This window comes from Saccostrea echinata, unplaced genomic scaffold, assembly GCF_033153115.1.
Source record: "Saccostrea echinata isolate AGI-Se365-2 ecotype Australia unplaced genomic scaffold, CSIRO_AGI_Sech_v1 ptg000054l, whole genome shotgun sequence".
Classification (NCBI taxonomy): domain Eukaryota; kingdom Metazoa; phylum Mollusca; class Bivalvia; order Ostreida; family Ostreidae; genus Saccostrea; species Saccostrea echinata.
The window spans coordinates 370,469-383,241 of NW_026889803.1; the positions used below are offsets into that span (position 1 = coordinate 370,469).

Here is a 12,773-nt window from a genome sequence, read left to right on the forward strand (position 1 = left end):
GGGAAACTTTTTCGGAATTCCAAAGTTTACAATGAAGATTTAGAATTACTCAGCAATTAAAATATCCCGTTGCAGTAACAAACAAGCATGGCATCAGGTGGAAGACCAGAAAGACAAGCTCCTCCTGAGATAGTAAGTTATTTTCTCACGTCTAATTTGTCAGACATTGTGAAATGGCCGAGTCATCACAAGCATTTCAAACTTTTATTGTTACATACCAAATTAGTTGTTTATTATATGTCAGAAGGAGCACAAGTGCCTGAGTAGTATGAATACTTTTATAGTATTATACCCTATATACATAATATGGGCATTGTTCTTTAGCGAAGTAAATAACTGACTCATTGATATTATCGTCAAATCCGTCTGTGTATCGTCAATTCTCATTATATCGCGGGTTCCATTGTATCGCGGTATATTCCAAAAATTAGGATATTATCAGTCAAGGTTGAGACTGAAATCCATCATATTGAAATATGATTGATAATTGTCATTTCTACTAACTACATAATAAGTGTTTTTATTATTTTTGTAAATATGACTTGTTTTCATCATGTGTCCATTCCCAAGTTAATTCTTCTGATCCATTTACTACAGTGACAAGATATAGTACTCTATCCTGCCATGGGGCGTGGACCCATGTGTAGAGAAAAAACTTGACAGACAATTGAAACCAGAATAGTAGTGTGCCCTATAAAACTAACGAGATAATTAAGTGTGCCAAGACCTACCAATTTTATAAATAATGATGAAATACAGTCATATTTATTTTCAGATGTAACTCTATATTGAAAAATTAAACTCCAAATAGTTATCACTGTTTTTCATCATTATTCTAAAAAATGCTGAATTTTAGTTATTATTAAAAGTCAATTTTATGACTAGAAATCATCAATTTTAAAAAAAGATAAATTTCAGTCTCACCCCTGACTGATTATAGGGTTATTGAACTTATATTGGTGAATATTGTCACGAGTTGGCTGTACAAATGCACAATATATAGTGTTAAAGTTATGATCTCTCTTGTGATGTGCAGATAAGAACTTTAATTAGCTTGACCGGCGACTGGATAACAAAGTAATTGGTTTGACCATCGCCGTGCCGACTGACACTTCCATACAACCTTACTGAGCTCTATTAATAATAACATAGTAATATTTCTGTGTAATATTAATGGTGCTAAATACAAAATAATTGTTTCAAGGTCCCTGTTGAAAACATAAAAATGAAGTTTCAGTAGTATAGTGGGTTTTCTTAGATAACTTTTTCTGAAGCTTTCATTAAATTAGTAAAATGCTTTCAAGGAAAAAAATCCAGACCCCTCACAATATCAGATCAAGTTCTTTGATGTCAAATTGGAGATTTCTTTTTCCAATTTAAAAGATGGGATATGCTAATTTAGCCATTGATGACATAGAGTTTGAGATAAAACATCTGATCAATAAGTAGTGCTCTAATATCTGTTTATCTTTTTCAGATTGAGATAAAACATCTGATCAATAAGTAGTGCTCTAATATCTGTTTATCTTTTTCAGATTGAGATAAAACATCTGATCAATAAGCAGTGCTCTAATATCTGTTTATCTTTTTCAGATTGAGATAAAACATCTGATCAATAAGCAGTGCTCTAATATCTATTTATCTTTTTCAGTTCTACAATGAGTATGAAGCAAAGAAATATTCTTCAAAGTAAGACTTTCAGTAAAAGTTTAGGTCTTACAAATTTGTTAACAGTCATAAAATAAAACAAAGGATTTGATTTCAAGAAACTCTCTACCATAGAGCTGTACATTGTACATATATGAATGTGAAGCTGTACATATACATATATGAATGTAAAACTGTTAACATTGTATTCAGTATATTATGCATGTCAGTTTATGCATATTTCCAAACTGTTACAAACTACATTGTATACAAACAAAATTTTCTTCAATAAAATCAATATTTTTTCAATATCTTTCAAATTAAATTAGTCAGAACATTTAATGTCCTAAAAACACTTGTATAAATTACTATAAAGAAAAAAAATATTTGAATCACTGATTTTTTTATGCGCCCGGATCAATAGATCGGGGGCGCATATTGTTTTTGTCCTGTCTGTCAATTTGTCTGTCTGTTGTCAACTTTAACCTTCGCCATAACTTTTGAACCATGAGAGATAGAGACTTCATATTTGGTATGCATACTCCACTAATTAAGCTCTTTCAAATGACACTAAGGTCAATGACCTTGTGACCTTGACTGTGACCTATATGCTAAAAATAGCTTTTTCGAACTTTGTTGCTGCCGGGTGCATAGTGTTTCACAAACACATCTTGTTTTTTTCAGTACACGTATGATAGAAATACAAAGCCAGTTATCAGAGAGAGCGTTGGAGCTACTCCGACTCCCTGATGAGCCCTGTTTTATTCTAGATGTCGGGTAGGCTTTGTATGGTAGACATATTTTGAACATTTCATTTCTTTCAATCTGATCTATCCAGATGGTTTTAAAGACTTACATTGCATTTTTTAGTTGTGGCTCAGGTTTGAGTGGTGAAACAGTAACAGAACAGGGTCATTACTGGGTCGGCATAGACATCAGTTCACACATGCTGGGTATGATTGTGTAATTTATGTACAGTCAACAACATTGATACTAATATTATTTTGAAAGAAGAATCATTGAAATTGAAAGTAGTATTACATGTGACACAAAGACAAAAGATACAAGTAAATAAGTTCTTACTGATGTCTTACTTCTGCATTTTCTCAGGTGTTGCTGTCGACCGTGAGGTAGAAGGGGATCTGATAGAGGGAGACATGGGGTATGGAATCCCCTTTAGACCTGGAACTTTTGATGGTGTCATCAGGTAAAAAAAAACATAATGAGTTAACTGAACAAAAACATAGCATTCTGTTTGTCTGAGTAACATTATATAAATTAGTGCATGTTTTTGAAGGTAACAGTTGAGATTGACACCCCAAGGAAAACCATTGTCAACCTACACATCAGTGGAGGTTGACAGTGGTTTTCGGAGGGGTGTCAATTTCAACTGTTACCCTCAAACACATGCACTATTTATTTTATTATACTGAATGTCTTATTGATTTAGGATGTCAGCCAAATAAAATTCAGAGATTGTCCTCAAGTTCATGTTCAGAAAGCTTTCAAACTCCCCGCTTCTGTTTTTCTCAATGAGAAAGCTTCGAAAAAGATTTACCGACCTCTGTCTTGTTTATTTGATACTCAGAGAGTCTTTTATCATCTAAAGCTTTGTTTTTCTGCACTCAAAGACATTTTTTGTCTGTCGTTTGTTGTTTTCAATCAAGCTTCATCGGACGCAAGCTTTGAGTGACATGAAGTTTATTTGGCTTCTTTCAAATGCACAACTGATGCTTTGAGAATTCTACAGCGAACCATACGACATAATTTACACGCATGTGACATTATTTTTGTGTTACCCATTGTCAAGTGTGTTGCTAATGCTGAGGGTAACATGACAGATTGTTAAATGTGTGTAAACCAATCAGATATAAGTATTTAACATGAAAGTATAATAATGTAAATTATATTGTACTCTGACTTCCACCATTCAGATCTTGATTTATGTTTGCAACAAAATATTAACAGTGAAAGCTTGTTCAATTTACATGAAATATCCCTGATTTTTTTTTCAGATTTAATTTCATATTTACTCCAATTCCTTTACTTTCAGTATATCAGCTTTACAGTGGTTGTGTAATGATTTCATGTTCTTTACTTTCAGTATATCAGCTTTACAGTAGTTGTGTAATGATTTTTATGTCCTTTACTTTCAGTATATCAGCTTAACAGTGGTTGTGTAATGATCTCATGATCTTTTCTTTCAGTATATGAGCTTTACAGTGGTTGTATAATGATTTCATGTTCTTTACTTTCAGTATATCAGCTTTACAGCGGTTGTGTAATGATCTCATGCTCTTTACTTTCAGTATATCAGCTTTACAGTGGTTGTGTAATGATTTCATGTCCTTTACTTTCAGTATATCAGCTTTACAGTGGTTATGTAATGCTGACAAAAAATACCATCATCCACCAAAGAGATTACTCAAATTTTTCACTACACTGTATGCTGCAGTTGTAAGTATAGTGGCATTGTTTGAATTGTTTGCAAATGACTTTTGAGATTCAACTGAGAAATTAGATACATATAAGAATTATCTTAATAAATATCCAATATTTTGTATTTTTGAAAGCATGTGTGTTTTTTGTTTTTGTTTTTTGTTTTTGTTTGCTAGAAAATAAAGGATTATATTTGTAGGTTCCATTTATTTTGTAAATTAATTACTGGTTTATATCCAACTTAAATGCCTCAATGTTCTTAATTGTTGGAAGATATGAGACTCTAAATGTCTTTTGCCAATTGAAAATTTAGGATTAAGAGTTTGCAAATAACCATTATTACAAATAATCATGAATTACAGAACCTTTTTCTCCCTTTGCACAACTATTTTTTTTTTTTTTTATAAAACTACTTATTACTGATATTTGCACTTTGTTACTGTGTAGATCATTACAACCCAATATTCTTAAGTAAAATCTGACATCAGTGTGGCCAGTCACAGTTGATTCAACCAGAGGCAAAAAATCATTTGGGCACACTTGATGCAACATAATACTATATTTACTCTACAGATAATTGTAATTTTTTGCACTTATTAATAAACCAAAGTATGTTTCTTATAGATTACATGTAATTTTCTGTGAAATTTTTTCAAAATTTTCTTCTCTTATAGTTTTGGTAAGATTTCAGTAAATCTTGGTACACAAAAATATATAATTCTGTTTATCATCCCCCTCACAAAAAGGGTACATGCATAAGTTTAAAAAATATCAATATGCAAAATTCTACAAAGAGTGTTTCAAGTCCAAGTGTTTCAAGTGCAACTTTTCCTTGTCCTAATTTATCTTTCATTCCATTAGTGTATGTATGCCATTATTATAGAAAATTAAATATCCTGGTATGAAGTAATATTAAAGCATTGATTATTATTTAGACCAGAGGTGGTAAAGCAGTGTTTCAACTTTATCCAGAAAACAGTTCACAGGTAGGAAAAATCTTAAAACTTAAAAAAAAACTATATGTATTTTAATACATTTCCTAGTATATGTGTAATGGAAAAATTTGCTTTTGGGTAAATATTTTAAATAAGATACTGCTTCAGAATTTCATCAGAGTATGGTCTACTGCTGCATTGGCATAGCTGTATCGCCAGTAAACGATGTCTCTGTTTTACAGCTGTTGTTCTGTCATCAGTAAACAATGTCTCTGTTTTACAGCTGTTGTTCTGTCATCAGTAAACAATGTCTCTGTTTCACAGCTGTTGCTCTGTCATCAGTTAACAATGTCTCTGTTTTACAGCTGTTGCTCTGTCATCAGTAAACAATGTCTCTGTTTTACAGCTGTTGCTCTGTCATCAATAAACAATGTCTCTGTTTTACAGCTGTTGCTCTGTCATCAGTGAACAATGTCTCTGTTTTACAGCTGTTGCTCTGTCATCAGTAAACAATGTCTCTGTTTTACAGCTGTTGCTCTGTCATCAGTAAACAATGTCTCTGTTTTACAGCTGTTGCTCTGTCATCAGTAAACAGTCTCTGTTTTACAGCTTTTGCTCTGTTATCAGTAAACAATATCCCTGTTTTATAGCTGTTGCTCTGTCATCAGTAAACAATGTCTCTGTTTTACAGCTGTATTACTGTTATCAGTAAACAATATCTCTGTTTTACAGCTGTTGCTCTGTCATCAGTAAACAATATCTCTGTTTTACAGCTGTTGCTCTGTCATCAGTAAACAATGTCTCTGTTTTATAGCTGTTGCTCTGTCATCAGTAAACAATGTCTCTGTTTTATAGCTGTTGCTCTGTCATCAGTAAACAATGTCTCTGTTTTACAGCTGTTGCTCTGTCATCAGTAAACAATGTCTCTGTTTTACAGCTGTTGCTCTGTCATCAGTAAACAGTCTCTGTTTTACAGCTTTTGCTCTGTTATCAGTAAACAATATCCCTGTTTTATAGCTGTTGCTCTGTCATCAGTAAACAATGTCTCTGTTTTACAGCTGTTGCTCTGTCATCAGTAAACAGTCTCTGTTTTACAGCTTTTGCTCTGTTATCAGTAAACAATATCCCTGTTTTATAGCTGTTGCTCTGTCATCAGTAAACAATGTCTCTGTTTTACAGCTGTTGCTCTGTCATCAGTAAACAGTCTCTGTTTTACAGCTTTTGCTCTGTTATCAGTAAACAATATCCCTGTTTTATAGCTGTTGCTCTGTCATCAGTAAACAATGTCTCTGTTTTACAGCTGTTGCTCTGTCATCAGTAAACAATGTCTCTGTTTTACACTGTTGCTCTGTCATCAGTAAACAATGTCTCTGTTTTACACTGTTGCTCTGTCATCAGTAAACAATGTCTCTGTTTTACAACTATTGCTCTGTCATCAGTAAACAATGTCTCTGTTTTACAGCTGTTGCTCTGTCATCAGTAAACAATGTCTCTGTTTTACAACTATTGCTCTGTCATCAGTAAACAATGTCTCTGTTTTACACTGTTGCTCTGTCATCAATAAACAATGTCTCTGTTTTACAACTATTGCTCTGTCATCAATAAACAATGTCTCTGTTTTACAGCTGTTGCTCTGTCATCAGTTAATAGTCTCTGTTTTACAGCTGTTGCTCTGTCATCAGTAAACAATGTCTCTGTTTTACAGCTGTTGCTCTGTCATCAGTAAACAATGTCTCTGTTTTACAACTATTGCTCTGTCATCAGTAAACAATGTCTCTGTTTTACACTGTTGCTCTGTCATCAATAAACAATGTCTCTGTTTTACAACTATTGCTCTGTCATCAGTAAACAATGTCTCTGTTTTACAGCTATTGCTCTGTCATCAATAAACAATGTCTCTGTTTTACAACTATTGCTCTGTCATCAGTAAACAGTCTCTGTTTTACAACTATTGCTCTGTCATCAATAAACAATGTCTCTATTTTACAGCTGTTGCTCTGTCATCAGTAAACAATGTCTCTGTTTTACAGCTTTTGCTCTGTTATCAGTAAACAATGTCTCTGTTTTACAGCTGTATTACTGTTATCAGTAAACAATATCTCTGTTTTACAGCTGTATTGCTGTTAACAGTAAACAGTCTCTGTTTTACAGCTGGAGCTGATCACACAGCAGGCAATGAAGGCTGGATGGACTGGAGGTTTAGTGGTAGATTATCCCAACAGCACAAAGGCAAAAAAGTCAGTATACAATTAATATACTTTTAAAATTATCTGGAAGTATTTGAATCACACATGTTCAGAGGGACTTCCACGTTATCTTTTACAAACTGGCTCACCTATGAGGAATGTTATTGTAAACCAACTTTTTTCCATGTGCGAGAAATATCTTGAGTTTTGTGACCTTGTTTTACTCTCAAATGTTACTTGTAGCAAACTGTTCACTGTGGAATCGTCATTGTTCCTGGGGGACCAATGTTCGTGGATTTTGTCGGTCACCCTTACCCATGAATTTACATCTCCATGAGTGTTTATTTTGTAAACATATTGATTAATTGAATCTACCATGTAAACGAGTAACCCACGAAATTACACCCCTGGCCAATGAACAAGTAAAATTTAGCTTGAATACAAAAAATCGACCCCAATGAATTAAAATGATTCCACAGTATTTTATTGTGTATTTAGGTAGTATATTTCCTCATTTGCAAAAATTAGTTGTCTTGGATGATTTAAAACTTGCATAATGCGAATAAAAACTGTCGCAAATAATTATTGGTTACAGCATGTTATTGATAAATGAAAGATGAAGATTTCCATTATTTTTAATCATGAAGATTTCAAACTATTAGGACTGCCGTGTTGACTTTGTTTTAGGATGTTTCTGTGCCTCTTTGCTGGAGGTCAGCCTCAACAGCTACCCAAAGGACTAGGGGAGGGGGACACAGTGTCTAGTCATGCCTCATTCACAGACAAAAGGTACAGTTAGTTGGAGTAGAAAGGCTACGAAATTCAATCTTGCATGTATTTTTAGCTGAACTAGTAGATGATGAGTAGAGCTTATGGGATGGTACTGTAGATTCCTAAATATATGCGAGGAAAATATTATCTTATAATTTCGCGAGAAGCTCAACTCACAAAATTAAATTACTCCCTTTTACATGTATATTTATGGTGATTAAATGTATGTAAAATCTCTAGATCAAACGAGCACTTGAGAATTATTGTTTTCGCGATTTGACGTCCTAGGTCCATTTTGCAATATTAGGTATTCATGTAAAATAAGGAATCAACAGTATCATATCTGTAATACATGTGTGTTAGTTTTTAATTTTGATGAATAGTGTTGCAGTTGAAAATAGATTGAGTAAAATTCTTCCAAAACACCACTCCTGAGGCTCCTCCAATAGTTTTTGGTGCAGTTTCAATAAATATTTACTCAACTAAAATAGAAATTTCTTTAAAATTCTTTAAACAAGTACACCAAGACTAAATATTATATAATTACATCAGTTTAAGATCTTGAGTGGTATTGCCATGGCTACAAAAATAAATATTTTTTTTACAATGCTTCCTGTCCTGCAGGTTTAGGTTGGTATCAGTAAAACTTTAAAAATCACTGAGAAGTTGTAAACGTACAAAAATTAGAGCACTCAAAATTTAGCACAATCTCACTCTTCAACTGATTAGTGTAATCATAAATTTGTGCGCTTGAGTGTCAAAAAAGAGGAGTATTAATGGTTTATATTATGTATTAGCATGGACATGAATGAGCAGGCATGAAGCACAACAAAGGGCCCTAAAATATGATTATTAAGAATGTTTATAGTAATTGTATGAAAATAAACAAAATAAGAGTTTAAAATCCAGGTGCAATTTTTCTCCAATACTTTGAAATTACTAACTTTTGTGGGAAGTTAATTTTTGTTTTCGTGATATGAAGAGAAACACTAAATAAATTCAGGTCACCAACAAAATGTTAAAAATTCAAACTATAGTATATAATGTTTCTCCTTCAACCATGAAATCAGATCCCCTCAGACAAGTAATTTTTCCTCATATCACAAAGATGTACAAGTATACAAGCCAGTAGACTTATGGATTCATTAATTGGAGAGCTGGTTTATTAAGTTGTGGAGGGTAATAACATTTTTGTCTCGTCAGTTCAGAAGTCCTGCACTTGTCATCACAACTCCTCTGAAATAGCTCAACAGAATTTCACAAACCTTTGTTATTAATAAGGACATAATATTCACTTGAAATTCCATTTTGATTTTTTTTTTCTGGGAGTTATGCCCCTCTTGAACTTCAAAGTTTGTCTTCCCTCAGTCCTGTTCTTGTTGCACAATTCCTCTTAAATCAATCAACAAAATGTCATGAAACTGTGTAGTTAATATGGACATACTATGTAGATGTGCATATTCACAGGAAATTCTGATTTAATTTTTTTTCATAGAATTATGCCCTCTTTTGAAGTGAAGGTAGAAGTTTGGCCAAAATATACTAATTTTGTGTAACTTGTGTGAAACACATGCATCATGATTGTAAATGATAAAGTTTTAGAAGCTGTTTTGCTTGTTTGAAAATGTTTTATTCAGTGTACCTATAATTGGATATAATTATAAACAGATGTGATCCTGATGTGACAAAGGGAAATGGGGGGGGGGGGGGTTATTTGTTGTATGTAAGGCATGCCCTGTAGCATTACCATTTTTATGTGTAGCATTGTCAAGCAATGTGGGAGCATAGGGTATGTGAACCTGCTCATTATTTCTTTAATTTAGATACAACATTTTAAACTTAAGTATATTGTATTTCATATCTAGTTTTTTTTTTATATTAATGCTGGCTCTTTTATTCTGTGCTTCAGACTTATATCTGAAATATCAGAGGTGTTTCCCACCTAATAGTTTAAACAGCTATCAGAGTAAAGTATAAAAATCTTTACAATAATTGTGAATGCATCCTTATTTAGTGAATTCTTTATTTTACAGAGAGAGAATGAAGAATATGAGAGGGAAAAACCCCAAGAGCAACCAAGACTGGATTCTGGCAAAGAAAGAAAGAAGACGGCGACAGGGAAAGTAGGTGTATTTCATTTACTGCTGGCATTTTTATCTTCTACTATGATATTGTATTTTAGTTTTAAAGAGGCTGGGGATGAGAAAAAAAAAGACAGACTTGTAATTTACCAGCAATACACAAGTGTATGGGTGTCAGTTTGGAATCATACTCATTTACTGGTAGATAACATGTCACAAAAACTCTGTGTAGTCATTTTCAAGCTGACTTTAGCCCCTTAACAGTAGAAAACATGATTACTAGAAATATACAATCCATGTATGTCATAAAAATATCAAAGGATAGGGAAGGACATAAAATTCCAAATTGAAACCACTCATTGATTTACAAGCCTGATGTATAAAGATATCACAGTTTTTTTTCTCTCTAAAAATAGTACTCATCTGAATGCTATCTCTGTAGACTTTGTGAATTTTCAACTCAATTCAATTCATAGTACATGTGGTATATTTTTAAAAAATATTTTTCAGAGAAGTTCGTGGAGATTCAAAGTACACAGGAAGAAAGAGAAAAGATCGGTTTTAGCAGTATAGGTTTATATTTGAATGACGAAAGAAAGATCCTTCAACTGTTTCAAATGATTTCAAGTTACACCAACTACCAGATAAAGAAAACAAAACATTTGCAAATGATGAAGAGCAACTTCTTTTTTAGTTTTTGGTATTTAAGGATTTGATTTTCGGTGAAACAGATTGTGAATATTCACATGAAGACATCAATGTAAAGAACATCTGTGAAGTACATGTGCGTGTATGTGCTTTTTTGTTAAGTTTTCAGAATAAAATCAATACTGTTAATGTACCGGGTATGTTTGTTATAAAAATATACTTTTATCAGGTGATGATGAGATGCAAACAAATTACTTTGAAAAGCAGTCTTTGCAAAAATGCAAAGAAATTGTTTTTGCAAATTGTCACTCATATTATGATGTGTTGTTTTACACTTTATATGCCAGCTTGGAACGATAAGAAAACTATGTATTACATACATTGAAAACTAATATACTAATACGTGTAATTATGATGAATATTGATGGTGTTTTTCTGTGAAAAATATGCAGGGATTAAGGTGGATTATAAAGGAGATGGGTGAACAAGGCGTACAGAATGCCTATAGACTCAGATACATTATATAAAAATCCTATTCAATTTAGAGTAAAGTTCTCATTTATATTGAAATTTATGAAATTATGATAAACAACACTTTTCTGAGAAAAATTTTCTTGGCAAAACTTTTTCTGTTATTAAAAAATGATGTGGTACTCACAGGGTTTGAACCCTAGCAATAAAAATCCCGAGTATCATTTTCTTTTGAGACCAACACATTAACCACTATGGTACACAACTCTTAATGAAAAGTGGCATTTAAATAATGTTTGTGATATAACCCATGACCAAAAGGACTTTATTTCTCAGAATGTTCTGTATTTTTAAGGTATAGTGGATCTTTCCTCCATGTTTTTGTTAACCAAAAAATGTATATTTTTATGCAAACTTTGAGGATAAACTTTCAAAAAAATGGAGCAAAGACCCACTCATATCGAAAAATTGTGTGAAAGTATGAAAAAAATGATCCTGTTTGTCCTCTCTAGTGTGTGTATGCTATTTCACTTTTTGTAAAGTATCAACTTCCCATATTTTTTATTACAAATTTACATGTATGGCCTCAGTGGGAGCCAGTTTTGTTGCTAAAGCCTCGTTTCCCAATGTCCTTTAGGTAATGTGCAATATTTTTACCAATGTAAATTTTCAATAATTTCCCATTATTAAAAAAAAAATGGGTCAGGACAGGAATTGTATATTTTTCTGACAATGACCTTGAACTTGTCTAACTGGCCTTTGGTTATGGTCAATGCACAATTTCAGGCCATAAGAAGCATTGCAGTTGAATATAAATATCAATGTTTCTCATGAAAATAAAGATCAAACACAAATTTTCTTTTTCTACCAGTGACCTTGAACTTTGTCCAAATGACCTCAAGACATATTTATGTTTATGAGTTTTCAGTGTCAATCTCCATTACAAAGACACTCACTGTATATTATTGCGTAGATGGTAATTACGACAAAGGCATGATTTGCACAGATGAAGTGATATCCTTCATGTATTTTGGAGGGGATGATAATAAGGCACTTTTTTAATTATGTTATACAGATTTATTGTAAAGTAATATTTCCTAAGATGTACAGCTGTAATGAAATTTCATTGATTTGAAATAAGTCCATGTACACATTTTTGCTAATTTAACAATACTACACTGTAGTAAATGCATTTACACCCACTAACCATATTTTGCTTTAAAATTTAAATACATGTAAAGCACTTTTTTTCAACATTTCCTAGATTATATCAGATACACTGAATCACACTCTACATACAAATTCTCTGTCAGAAGCAAAAGTGAAGACAACACATGAAAGTTTACTGAATACATGTAAATCACTCATTTGATAAATGCACTAATAATAAGCGTGTAGTTGATTATTGCATCAGTACAGGAAGTGATGATAGGTCTGGATGATTTAAGCATGATCTATTGGTCCTAGTCTTTCACCAAGAGTTTCTCAAACCTTGACAGCCATCCATCAGCACTGGATCTATCAATAATCAAAGGGAAATAATCCTTTATAGTCAACCATTTCAACAAGTAGTATATTGTACGTGTATGTTGTAT

At 32.6% G+C, this 12,773-nt stretch overlaps 2 protein-coding genes across 2 annotated transcripts in view; one reads left to right on the plus strand and one right to left on the minus strand.

Annotated features, from left to right (window-relative positions):
- Positions 1–64: 64 nt before the first annotated feature.
- On the plus strand, positions 65–10,905 carry LOC133205444 (probable 18S rRNA (guanine-N(7))-methyltransferase). The gene is made up of 11 exons (XM_061341264.1): positions 65–132; positions 1,652–1,689; positions 2,332–2,424; positions 2,518–2,600; positions 2,758–2,854; positions 4,008–4,104; positions 5,022–5,072; positions 7,173–7,258; positions 7,895–7,996; positions 10,012–10,101; positions 10,570–10,905. Exons 1-11 carry the CDS (start codon positions 88–90, stop codon positions 10,622–10,624), a joined length of 837 nt encoding a protein of 278 aa, XP_061197248.1. The 5' UTR covers positions 65–87; the 3' UTR covers positions 10,625–10,905.
- Positions 10,906–12,242: 1,337 nt separating this feature from the next.
- The window catches only part of LOC133171814 (apoptosis-inducing factor 3-like), a 37,098-nt gene continuing 36,567 nt past the window's right edge, over positions 12,243–12,773 (minus strand). Inside the window, exon 18 of the mRNA XM_061306614.1 lies at positions 12,243–12,696. Within this exon, the coding sequence (XP_061162598.1) occupies positions 12,642–12,696 (55 nt within the window). The 3' untranslated portion in view covers positions 12,243–12,641. The remainder of the gene's footprint in view (positions 12,697–12,773) is intronic.